Genomic DNA, 12,321 nt, shown 5'->3' with positions numbered 1-12,321 from the left:
TAAAATACATTTTACCCAACTATTTTAATTTTATTTTTAATTCGGAGTGGTGAAGGATGTGGACTGTTACTTTACATTTTCAGTTAATAAATACACAATAAATCCCTTCAGGACCAGCAGAATTTCATGCACTTTAGTATCTGCTCATGCACTAGTTTTAACTAGATATTCTCCTTCACACTTTGCACTTTCTTTTTTCTAATTTAGAAGCTAAAAACACTAATGAAACAAAACATCCAAAGAATGCTGTGTCCAATCAAACAGCATCCTTATAACCTTAAAAAAGTAATTTCTAAGGGAGTTCGACTCACTGAATTCTCGCATTATCTGATTATAAGCTCACATATGCCTAAAACAGAATAGAACCATCTGCAAAATAGTGAATACTTACAACGCGCAGCTGTGTCCAGTGCTGACCTTGCTAAGGGAAAAAAAAGAGACATAAGTCTAGTTGAAGTTACTAAACATATTCAGGACCATATAAATAAAAGTGAATTCTTGCTCGGTATACAATAAATAAAACATGGGTATCACTTTAGAGACAAAATGAAAAATTAACTTTAGGCTACATAAACACCGTAAAAATTATGCAGAGGTACTTCGGAGGGTACTATTTTATTATTCATGGAACAGTTTATTTTTACCTTCATGAGTTTATTATAAATGTTAAGTCCCAACTGAAAACTTACTCTACAAACTTTTAAATGATTTCAGATATATATGATGTAAATACTAGGGCATGTAAAAGCTGTTGCTGGACAGACTATATATAAAAGCCCTAGAGAATAAATATAAACCTACCATTTTCCCCCCCTTTTTGGGTCACACCCAGCAATGCACAGGGGATACTCCTCACTCTGCACTCAGGAATTACTTCTGGCAGGGCTCAGGGGACCATATGGAATGCCGAGGATCAAATCCAGGTGGGGTACATGCAAGGTAAACGCCCTACCCGCTATGCTATTGCTCAAGCCCCAAACCTATCTTATCTTTTAGTAGTTCTGCTAGATTTGAGACTGTGGTGTACTGCACAAAAGGGAAGTTGGAGTGAAAGAGCTTTAATCCCCTTAAAATAGACTGTAGAGGCTTGAGCAATAGTACAGCAAACAGGTTGGGTTTTTGCCTGGCATCTGGTTGACTCGGGTTCAATCCCCAGCATCCCATATTGTCCCCCAAGCAGTGCCAGTAGTAATTCCTGAGTGTTGAGCCAGGAGTAACTCTGAGCATTGTAGAGTATAACGCCCCCACCCTGCCCCCCACAAAAAAAAAAAAAGAGGGAGAAAGAAATGTACTAGGTGTAACAGAAAAATTAAGGTTATTATGAGGAATTTTATAATCTGTTCGAGGAAGCCAGACTCTTCTAATCAAATCTGACTTGATTAAAGCATTAGTTATCAACCTCTCTCAATCTTTCAATCTTATAGCACTTCTTAGCAGCACTGGTGTATACCGACTGAAGTCCACTGTCATCACCAGCTGAACCATGAACTGATGTGAACCAATATGGCTAATGAGCGTGCCGTGCCATAAATGTTTGCCAGCTGTTTGGCTATAAATAGTCACTTAATTTTCAGTTTTGTACTATTTTATTTTAGATCATTGTCAATTTCCTGTAAGACCAGGGCTCTAAAAAAGTGTCAATACTAAAAAACCGTATGTAAATGGCTCAAAAGAGGAAAATGGCTAAAGCATGTTAAGGTCCATTAACCCAACAGAAGTCTCAGTGGATAAGGTCAACTGCTGTCATAAGGCAGTACTGCGGCAGGTGAATATTTCCATAGAGCAGAAGTCAAACTGCACCCATACTGCAACTGTATATAATTAAAAATATTTGTGGATAATGACAAAGATCTAAAGAAACAGAAAAATGATCAGCTGGAAAATGAGGGCACTAGGGTTACTGGGATGAGTTCTTTCAATCGCCATCATCATGTCATTTTCCCCTTAATTATGTCATAAGAGAACAGTAGAATAATGGAGATCATCTGTTCCAAGGCTCACTTTCATTAATGGCAAAACAAAAGCAGTGACTTGGGCATTGGCCTTGCATGCAGCCGGCACGGCTGAGCCAGGTTCGATTCCTCCACCCCTCTCGGAGAGCCCGGCAAGCTACCGAGAGTATCTCGCCTGCACAGCAGAGCCTGGCAAGCTCCCCGTGAGGTATTCGATATGCCAAACACAGTAACAAGTCTCACGATGGAGACGCTACTGGGCCCACTCGAGCAAAATCGATGAACAACGGGAGGACAGTGCTACAGTGCTACAGCAACCGAGGATTAAAAACCATTAACACTAGAAGCCTTCAACTCCACTTTGTCCTGAACAAGCATGAATCCTTAGGGATTCTACTGTTACAGATTTGATCTTCAACCTTGTTTTAAAAAGAAACAGATTAGGAACGAAGTGGTCTGTTCATCTGATTTGTTCTAAGTCACACTTTGCAAGTGGGAGAACTAGTTTTCAAATGCCTATATCCCTTCCTGACGCGAAATGCATACTGCAAACGCCTCCGAAAATGAAAATGAATGTCTGTGGTCTTACCATGATTTGTTTAAAAGACAGACCTACTTTCGCCAGGGAAAAGCAAAAAGCCAGAACAATCGGAATCATCCCCCGGACTGAGGCGTGATGAAGGGACGGCAGAGAGCTCAAGGGCAGAAGCCAAGTCCACAAGGACAAGGGCACTGATTACAGCAATTCAGGTATTAAAGGGAAGCAGCCAAAACAAAGACAAGTTCTGCTGATTCGCTGGAAGCAGGCAAGAGCCAAGCAAGGAGAGGAAGAAAACTGGCAGGACTTGAGAAAAGATGAGATTGAGGTTTGGGAGAGAGGGGTGATCGAAAGGGGAAACAAGTTTCTCTCTCAGACCTTTGGCTTTAGACTCATTTCTTTCTTCACACAAGCTAAGAAAAACAATAACAACAACAACAAAAAAAACCACCATCTTTGCAGTTCAGAAGTTTACAAGCTAGTGTGTATCTGTGAGCGGTGGGGAGAGGCTGGTATCTGTGTGGGGCTGACAATATCTGAAGATACTCAGAGGAAGACCGAGTAGGAATATCTGGAGGTCAGCTGGAAATGAGACCTAGGATGAAGACTGAAATTGGAAAATCAACAATTGTATGACAACACTCAAAGAAGGGATTTGAAGGAAAAGGAGGGCTCTGCGTTTTTTATTTTTCCCTCTGAGAAGGTAAAGGTAAAGGTAAAGGCCCTCCCGTTGATCGTCGATTTGCTCGAGCGGGAGTGATAGCACAGCGGTAGGGCGTTCGCCTTACAAGCGGCCAACATGGCCGACCCGAGTTCGATTCCTCCGCCCCTCTCGGAGAGCCCGGCAAGCTACCGAGAGTATTTAATATGCCAAACACAGTAACAACAAAGTCTCCAATGGAGACGTTACTGGGCCCGCTAGAGCAAACCCTCTGAGAAAAATCTTAGAAATCTCAATTACCAAATGGCACTTAGAGGAAAAGTACTACAGGCTGACAAACAGGCTGCAGAAGAGAAATCAGAAAAAGAGTTTCTAAAATGGTCAAACGAGCCTGGGTGTAAAGTTTAAGAAATAATTTTGTAAATGCTAATTCAAAGTATTAACTGGGATACAACTTTGGGGAAAAGAAGTGCTTCTTTGATTCTGGGAGACTAACTCTAGCTAGTCAAAAGTGAAGGGAGTTGAAGCAGATATCCACCTCATTTAACTCTGAAAGAATAAGAAAAAAGGAAGCTTAAAGGTTAAAAAAACTCTAGTGAAACATTCTGCTGTCCAGATGAAAAGTAACTTTCATCCACTATTCATCTCAACTAAAAGCCCTTCACTAAGACAGCAATTCAGAGAATTTAATACCTGGAGTCGAAACAGATCATTTTTATAAATAAAAGAGGTTGCTGCACAAGTACAGAGTATGAGCACAGCAAAGAACTGAAACTGCACCTGGCAAATGGGGTAATGCTAGGGAATAAAACCCACCTGGAATGTAATCTTATTCCCAACTCAAAAACCCTAATCCTCATTCTTCTACACTCATTTTCCATTCAATCAGCATTTACTACCCACAGGGCCACACATCAAGATATCATTGCCTTCTCAACCCATTCTCTAGTAAAAGGACTGAATATGTGCAAAAAAAAGGAAAAGAAATTCTATAATGTAAAACAGAAACAAACTGGTAGCAAATTGATAAATCTTAGAACTACTATGCACTGGAGTGAACGGTTCAGAAAAAAAAAAAGGGCAATGAACTCTAATAGGAAAAGAGGGTGTTCGGATATGATTTCTCTAAAGAAGGGGCATTATCGGTTTTGAAAAAAGGAGAAGGCTTAACAGATGAGGGGGATGAGAAAGACACATAAAACGAGGAACTGGTGTAAGCGAAGGCTGAGATAAAAGGAGCAGGATGTAGAATCTGTCTAGAGATCACGTGCCACTCTTGGCAAAGCAAGGGGGCCACTGGTGAGGACATTCGGAGAAGGCAGGTTGGGTGTAGGAAGTCTAGAGTTAGACTCCCAGAATCAAAGCACGATGGGTTCATGGCTTTTAAGACAATTAGTTCAGCAGTGATGAGATCAGAGGACAGCAAGGATTCAAAAAAAGTGGTAAAGACATCCTGAGATGTTTATGGAAACAGTCCAGAATGGACACAGATGTAAACCAGGACCAGTAACTGGGCTTCACTCAGAATCTTCAGAATCTCTGTAAGCCTTTAGCCAAAGTGATTTTCTCTGGGTAACAATGGTCCCATTGTTTTCCTTTTCTCAAAGATCCTTCCACCCTTCTGTGTCAGGTCAATGTGTTCCCTTATTTGTTATTCACTGAACCTCTGCCCAAGGTCTATAAAATAAAGTCTCTCCATTCCTTCAAAGACAAATAACACTGATAACTCATCTCTGCTTCTAATATCTCAATCTGCTTCCCTCGCCATTAATGAACCTTTTTCAGCAGTGTTTCCTGTAATCATTGCATGCAACACTGAGCAAGACCTCCGTGTCTTCAGAGTGGTTTCTGCTCCATCAGGCCACAGAAATCAGTTGCACTAAGGACCACCAGGCTGGCTCCTCTGTGGGAAGGGAACCACACAATGGAGCAGCAGTCCAGGTTCACTCTACCACAACTACTCTACACTACCTTCCTTCACTAAGATAAGGTAAAAAGGTAAAGGCCCTCCCGTTGATCATCGATTTGCTCGAGCGGGCCCAGTAACGTCTCCATTGGAGACTTTGTTGTTACTGTGTTTGGCATATTGAATACGTCACGGGGAGCTTGCCAGGCTCTGCCGTGTGGGCGAGATACTCTTGGTAGCTTGCTGGGCTCTCCGAGAGGGGCGGAGGAATTGAACTCGGGTTGACCATGTTGGCTGCGTGCAAGGCAAACGCATAGTGGCTGAAATGTGAATTATTCAGAAAGAGAATAACAAGGACATCAAGAAAAACAGCTGGCAGGGAGGATTACAAGACTTGAAAAAGCAGAAATCGGGCAGAGCAAAAGCACAGCGGGTAGGGCATTTGCCTTGCATGCAGCCAACCTGGGTTTGATCCCCGTTGTCCCAAAGGTCCCCCCAAGCACTGCCAGGGAGTAATTTCTGAGTGCAGAGCTAGGAAGAAACCCCCGAGCATAGCTGGGTGTGACCCAAAATGCAAAAACAAAAGCAAAAAAAAAAAAAAGATAGAAACTTGTTAAACTACAGCAGAAGGAGAATTGTAGGGATCATTAACGTGGAAGAGAGTTCCAGGAGTAGTGCCATCAAGCCGACTGAAAATGACCTAAGACCACAAAAGACAATATTCAATTCAATAAAGGAAGTTCTTTTAAGTGATGACTCTAAAAGTCACCTGGAAATGTTCGGGCAGGAATTGACACTACATGCCAACGCTCTGGAGGGGTGGCAGCTTCGCCACGCTGAAAGCCTGCTCCACTGAGATCTGGGCCCTTCCAAATTGAACTTACCATAGTTCTCTGGAAAGTTTGTTGACATTAAAGTTTGAGAAGCTGAAAACTTGGCTTAGTTTCACTTGGCTTCAAACTAAATGTGAGAGGAAATGACTTAAGACTTGAGGATCACTACCAAATATTAATTTATGAAAAGTAAAACTCACCATTTAGAGAAACCTCAACAAAAGGGTCTTCGAGGTCAAAACCGTGCTTTTGGGTGTCAGAGTCCCACTTCTTCTGTATTATATTTTGATACCCTATGTAATACCTTAAAGCTTATTTAAGTATTCCAAAGCTTGCCTGATTTTATTAACCTAAGGATTTTGTTTGAAAACTGGGTGACTGGTACATTCACAAGACAAGCAACATTGAGTGGGTGAAAGGATAATGCCACAGAGACAAAGAAATAGCAGAAAAGCTTGATGGCTTGCTGTAGTCAGCATTATGATTTCTACTCACTTATTAAGGGCAGGCTATTTTTTGTTTCAAGTTTTCTAGCAGGCAACTCACATGGAACAATTTAGGCTTAGGTGTGGTAGTGTCTAAAATGTGAATTTAGAATGCATGCTTACTGTTCCTAATCTTATATAAAATATCCATTAAAAATATCCATGCTCTGTGCTAAATAAATTTTAGAACCTGCTATTACATATCTCCGGAAAATCAAATGAATCAACTTAGCAATGCAACTACATTTTCTTCCCTAGACAGACTAAATAGTAGAATGAATCAATGATGACAACAGGTAAGAAGTTAAAGACAACCATATCAAATACAAGATTTAAGAAAGGGATAAAACCCAAACTTACCAAATAGATTTCCTAAACTTGCATCCATTTTTATTTCAAATACTTGAGAAATAACATAAAATGTCAGTAAAAATACTGCCACAGCTACCACCAACTTTGCAGCACCTACAGGGTAGAAATAATTCATCATGAATAATTCACCAACAAAATTTGTATTACTGCATTTCCAAGGGGAAAAAAATACACATTTCTTTAAAAAAAATAAATAAAACTTTTTTTTGAGAGAGAGAGAGGTGGTGTGGTGCACACCGTGAAGTGCTCAAGATTTATTTTTAGCTCCAAGCTCAAAATCACTCCCAGTGGGCTCAGGGACCATATGGGGTGATAAGGATCGACCCTAGGTCAACTGTGGGCAATGCAAGCACCTTTCCTACTGCACTACCTGAGACCCCTCCCCCCCCATTTTTAAGCATAATAAATTTCTATATTTTACCTATTTAATTTTAACCCGAGTGACAACAAAAACTATACCAACAATCCATCATCAAGAAGGGATTTTCCTAATCTAAGAATAATCAGATTAGCCTATCGGTATAGATAATAAATTTCCCTAGTCATCTGCCTAATTTAATGTGTAAATAATGACCAACATCATTGTTGCTTGGCTACACCAGCAAAGTATTTTGGCTAACAGAGCTTTACCACCAAATATGCTGATAACATTACTTAATTTTCAAATACATTAGTTTACACTAATGGCCTACTGTTGTATTGTTGTGGGGGGCATGCATTTTTACGTGCATGCATGGGGAGAATCTCAGGCAGTGCTTAGGGGCCCAGGGGGCGACTCTTGGTTATGCATGTTGTCATTGTGTAGGCCTTAAGTGTGGTCCGTTGATACAGTACTGCTCAGGCCTACATGCTCAGAGCATCTAAGCACATCTTTCTTTACCTACTGTTCATGGGGACAACCTTGGGGACACATGAGAAGTAGGCATGTGGCGCTGGGGATCTATACCACAAATACATAAAACTTTTTTAATTTGAGTTTGAAATCTTAAAATATTACATTATTAAATATCAAGCTCCACCTGAATCAACACTAAACTAGCTGATCACACATGTACATAGACCAAATACGTGCATATACACACACATAGACATGACACATATATATAACACTGATGGCTCCTACGGGCCAAATGCTTTATGAACATAATCTCATCTTCACTTTTTTTTTCAAAGTATTTTCATTTACCTAAAGGGAAAAAAAGGCCAATGATTCAGATTACTTACACAGGTTCACATGTCAGGGCAGAACTAAGTTTTAAACTAAGACCTATGCATTTGCACTGGAACATGGGAGAAACTAGGAGGGCACAAAACCTCTAAGGAAAAGAATACTTAGAGGCTGAGAAAGTAACAGGTAAGAGATGAGAGCCCTGAGAGGAGCAGCTGGTGAAGACCAGTTGACCCTCCACAGGCCAAGTCCTGGAGCTTGTGTGAGGAAGCTCGCAGGCACCTAGAGGCCTCCGGTTCCACTGTGGCCTGCATTCAGAGCCACCATTTACTCTGGACATGGAAGTGCCTGCCCAGACCACTGAAGAGTTCTTAACTTTCTTCTTTCAGGCGATGGACTGAACAAATCCGAGTATCTTCCTGTTCTTCACAAACCGAAAAGCAGAAGCTTTAGGCGCTTTCCCCTTAAGAATACGGGCAAGAAAAGGCCGTGTGGCAGCTAGACAGAAGAGCATGAGCCTGCAATTCCTGGAACCACACACATAAAAAGAATATGGCCAAGGATATTTCAAAGACACCAGGCATTTTTATTTGAAGAAGTTGGTTAAGACACGACAGTAATACAAAGGGTTGGAGTGATAGCACAGCAGGTAGGGTATTTTGCCTTGTACACGGCCAACCCGGGTTTGATTCCCAGCATCCCATATGGTTCCCTGAGCACCACAAGGAGTAATTCCTGAGAGCAGAGCCAGGAGTAACCCCTGTGCATTGCCAGGTGTGATCCAAAAAAGGGGGGGTGGGAAAAAAAAGACAGTAATACAAAGCTAACCATCCTTATTTTTACTTGTTCAGTAAAAGTAGTTCAGTAAATGATCCAAACTATAGAAATAGTTTCAAATACAAAACAAGCCCAGGGTAAACAATGTCCTATCAGTGAACACTGGTATTAACTATAAGATTTTTAAAAATTGACTAAAATTAATTGCAAGTGCATTAAATGCAGATTGTGAGAAAAAGGAAACATGCTTCTATTCTTTTAAATCATTGTGTAAACAAATACTTTTAAGATTTGCATGCTGGAGCCAGAGCAATAGTACAGCGGGTTGGGCATTTGTCTTACAGCCAACCAGTATTTAATCCCCGGCACCCCATATGGTTCCCTGAGCACCACCACCAGGAGTGCAGGAGTGACCCCTGAGTGCAAGCAAGGAATAAGCCCTCAATACAGCCAGGTGTGGCCCTAAAACAAACAAATATATATATATATATATATATATATAGCAACAAAGTTCCTTAAACTAGAGTTTGTTGCTTATATATATAAGAAAAGACATTTTATTAAGCAACAAACTCTAGTTTAAGGAACTTTGTTGCTTCAATACTTGTCAAGCGACTGAAAAAGGGACACTTTGAATTACATGACCAAGGGAACCCAATATTCAAATTTCTACAAAGGCATTATGAATCACTTGCACCCAATTCTATACAACTGGGACTAAAAACGAAGACTTGGGGCTGGAGCGATAGCACAACGGGTAGGGTGTGTGCCTTGCACGCGGCTGACCCAGGTTCGATTCCCAGCATCCCATATGGTCCCCCAAGAACTGCCAGAAGTAATTCCTGAGTGCAGAGCCAGGAGTAACCCCTGTGCATCGCTGGGTGTGACCCAAAAAGCAAAACAATAAAAAAAATAAATAAAATTGGAAGACTTTTTTATCCACCCAGACATTAAGTACTGCTAGGAGGTGCTGCCCATAAGAAAATTTTGTTTCCTGGTAATATAATAATTCAGACAAAAACTCTACGTTTTGAAAAATTACATACTCTCTCTTATGTTGGCCAGAGAGTAGAGATTTCTATAGAGCGTGCTTTCCATTACTGGTTGTGCTGGAGGAAGGACAGGGGTTAAGGGAACACATTTGTTTTCCCTATTAGAGTAGAGAATAGTTATTGCTATTTCCAATTAATATATATGTCACTGTATAATGTTATAGTAACTACTCTGAGGCCAGAGGGTCAGGCAGATAGAGCATTTGCATTGCACACAGCCAACCCAAGCTCAATCACAGGTACCACTTAAGGTCAGTCCCATCCCAGTAAAAAATAGTAATTATCCAAATACTATCACTATCAAGTGATGTCTTGCAATTTCTTCAATCTGCTGCCAAAGTAACAGATATTCTTTCATGTAACCACAGCTGTGCAGATTAAGCTAACAAATAATCACCTGATCAAAAAACATTTTATTGAACTCTTCAGAAATACCAGCTTTAAATAAATACACAGGAAAGACGTAAGCTTTTTAAACTTTTTAACTCACTGTTCTCATTAAACTACAACTTAACAAATATCAAAATTCAGTCTGTGTAGGTTGTCAATAGTGTCCTCTACGTGGATGTTTATTAGGCAAACAAACTGAATGTATGATAACAAAAAACTGGAGCGATAACTTAAAATATATGGCCATAAATAATTTCAAGGGTAGGGCTGCCAACTATATAAAATGACAAAGGCTTAGGGGAAAGAAAAAAAAACAAAAGGCTAGCTCAGTTTCTCACTCAATACATGGAAAGATTTACTGTCTCCTTGAGTTTTTACTAAACAGGTTATACAAAACGTAAAACTGGTCCTATTGAAAAAAATATCTTACCTGCTACCCTCATGTTTGGGTTTCCAGACTATGGCACTTTTCATTAAATATGTTCCTAAAATTAAAAAAAAAAGCAACTTTATTAGTCTAAAATGAGCATTGTCTTACAGATTGAGTTTAACTTGGAGCATATTAATTACACCAATTAAACAAATGCCATAACACTCGTAGATCATTTACCAATACTGCAATGTGGGGGGCAAGCGGGGGAGGGACCGTGACTTATCCCTGAGCCTGGCAGCTTCCACTGGACCATAAAAGAACTCTTGAATGGATGGTTTGTATTTTATGTGCTGTGTCCCCAACACCCTAATTCAAGGAACAAATATGACCAGCCACCAAGCCATGTGAATGGGAACAATGCCTTATTGAAAGAAATGTGATTACGGATCGATAAGGAACTCTCGGTATTTAGTTTGGACCTTCAATTTGCACTTGGAGTCCAAAGAGGCTAAGCTGCTTACAAGCCACAGGAAAAATGACTTGGAGAAACGGAACTCGGATTCTGGTCAGTCTCCTGCCCCAGGGCTTGTGCGATGACACTTCATTTTTAGTTCAACATAATTCAGATGACACTGTGACAAGCACTTACAGCAACGGCTAGTTGTTTGAACACCCAGGTTCTTTTCCTCTTCGTGTTTTCAATTTAGGTTTGTAAAATAATACATTCGGAAGAGCAGAACTGAAATGTTAAACATGCTGGCATCTCTCATTACAGACAGCGCCTGGTAAATGGCAAATGAAGAAATAATTCTGATGCTACTCTAGTATCAACAAGAAACAGATGCTGGGGAAAAACTCTCTGAGTATGTGCATATTTCTCTCCTAAGAAATACACAGAGATTGGCAAAATTTTATTTGATATGGGGAAGGGAGACGAGGGGGTTGGGTCACACGGGTGGGAGGGTTGGGTATGATCTTTCTGGTTGATACTGAGATTGGCATGTTTAAGGCCAGTGCCTTAAGCCCTGCACTAGCTCTCCAGCCCCAAGAAAGGTAAAATTTTACAAAGCTGTATTTGATGAGAAATTCATGCCTCAATTCAACTGGACAGTTTCCACAAACTACCCATTCTGCTCTATGCACAGGAAAGAAACACATAAGAAAAACTTGATTAGAAAATGGCATTCAGGGGCTGGAGCCAGTCTCACTGATATGGGGTGATGGCTCATGGTTGAAACACAGAGATACGGGGATGGAGTGATAGCACAGAGGGTAGGGCATTTGCCTTGCACTGGGTCGACCCGGCTTCGAATCACAGCATTCCATATGGTCCCCTGAGCACCGCCAGGAGTGATTCCTGAGTGCATGTGCCAGGAGTAACCCCTGTGCATCGCCAGGTATGACCCAAGAAGAAGAAAAGAAAATGGCATTCATGAAAAGCTGTATAGTGAAGATTTTTATTTTGGTACTGATGTTTCAAGGATGATGTCTAATCCAGCAATTCATACAATATTTCACATAACAATAATGGCATCTCCTAAGGGCCCCTAAAAGTAAGCAAGACATCAGCTTTTCCTTTTCCAACAGTAAGGAAAGAACGTCTGGGGGAAACAGAGACAGGGAGAAGGTGGGATGACATCCAAAGAACCCACAGTCTTATGTCAACTCCTTTTCCTCTACCCAATTATCTACCCTGAGGAAAACATCAACAATAAAACAAGCACTGAATTGGGTGCCTTTATTTTTTTCCATCATTCTCTTGAACACATTTACATAACAGGAAATGACAGCATTAAGTATCTATTTACTGTGGT

General features: G+C 40.7%; 1 protein-coding gene across 1 annotated transcript in view; it reads right to left on the bottom strand.

Moving 5' to 3' along the window:
- FAM3C (FAM3 metabolism regulating signaling molecule C) overlaps window positions 1-10,621 on the bottom strand; it is a 35,901-nt gene extending 25,280 nt beyond the window's left edge. Inside the window, exons 1-3 of the mRNA XM_056118043.1 lie at window positions 10,565-10,621; window positions 6,736-6,840; window positions 392-421 (exon numbers count right to left, since the gene is read on the bottom strand). Of these exons, the coding sequence (XP_055974018.1) occupies window positions 392-421; window positions 6,736-6,840; window positions 10,565-10,577 (148 nt within the window). The 5' untranslated portion in view covers window positions 10,578-10,621. The remainder of the gene's footprint in view (window positions 1-391; window positions 422-6,735; window positions 6,841-10,564) is intronic.
- Window positions 10,622-12,321: the final 1,700 nt, after the last annotated feature.

The sequence above is a fragment of the Sorex fumeus genome, unplaced genomic scaffold (assembly GCF_029834395.1).
Source record: "Sorex fumeus unplaced genomic scaffold, SorFum_2.1 ptg000037l, whole genome shotgun sequence".
NCBI lineage: Eukaryota > Metazoa > Chordata > Mammalia > Eulipotyphla > Soricidae > Sorex > Sorex fumeus.
This window is presented reverse-complemented; position numbering and strand designations above follow the sequence as displayed.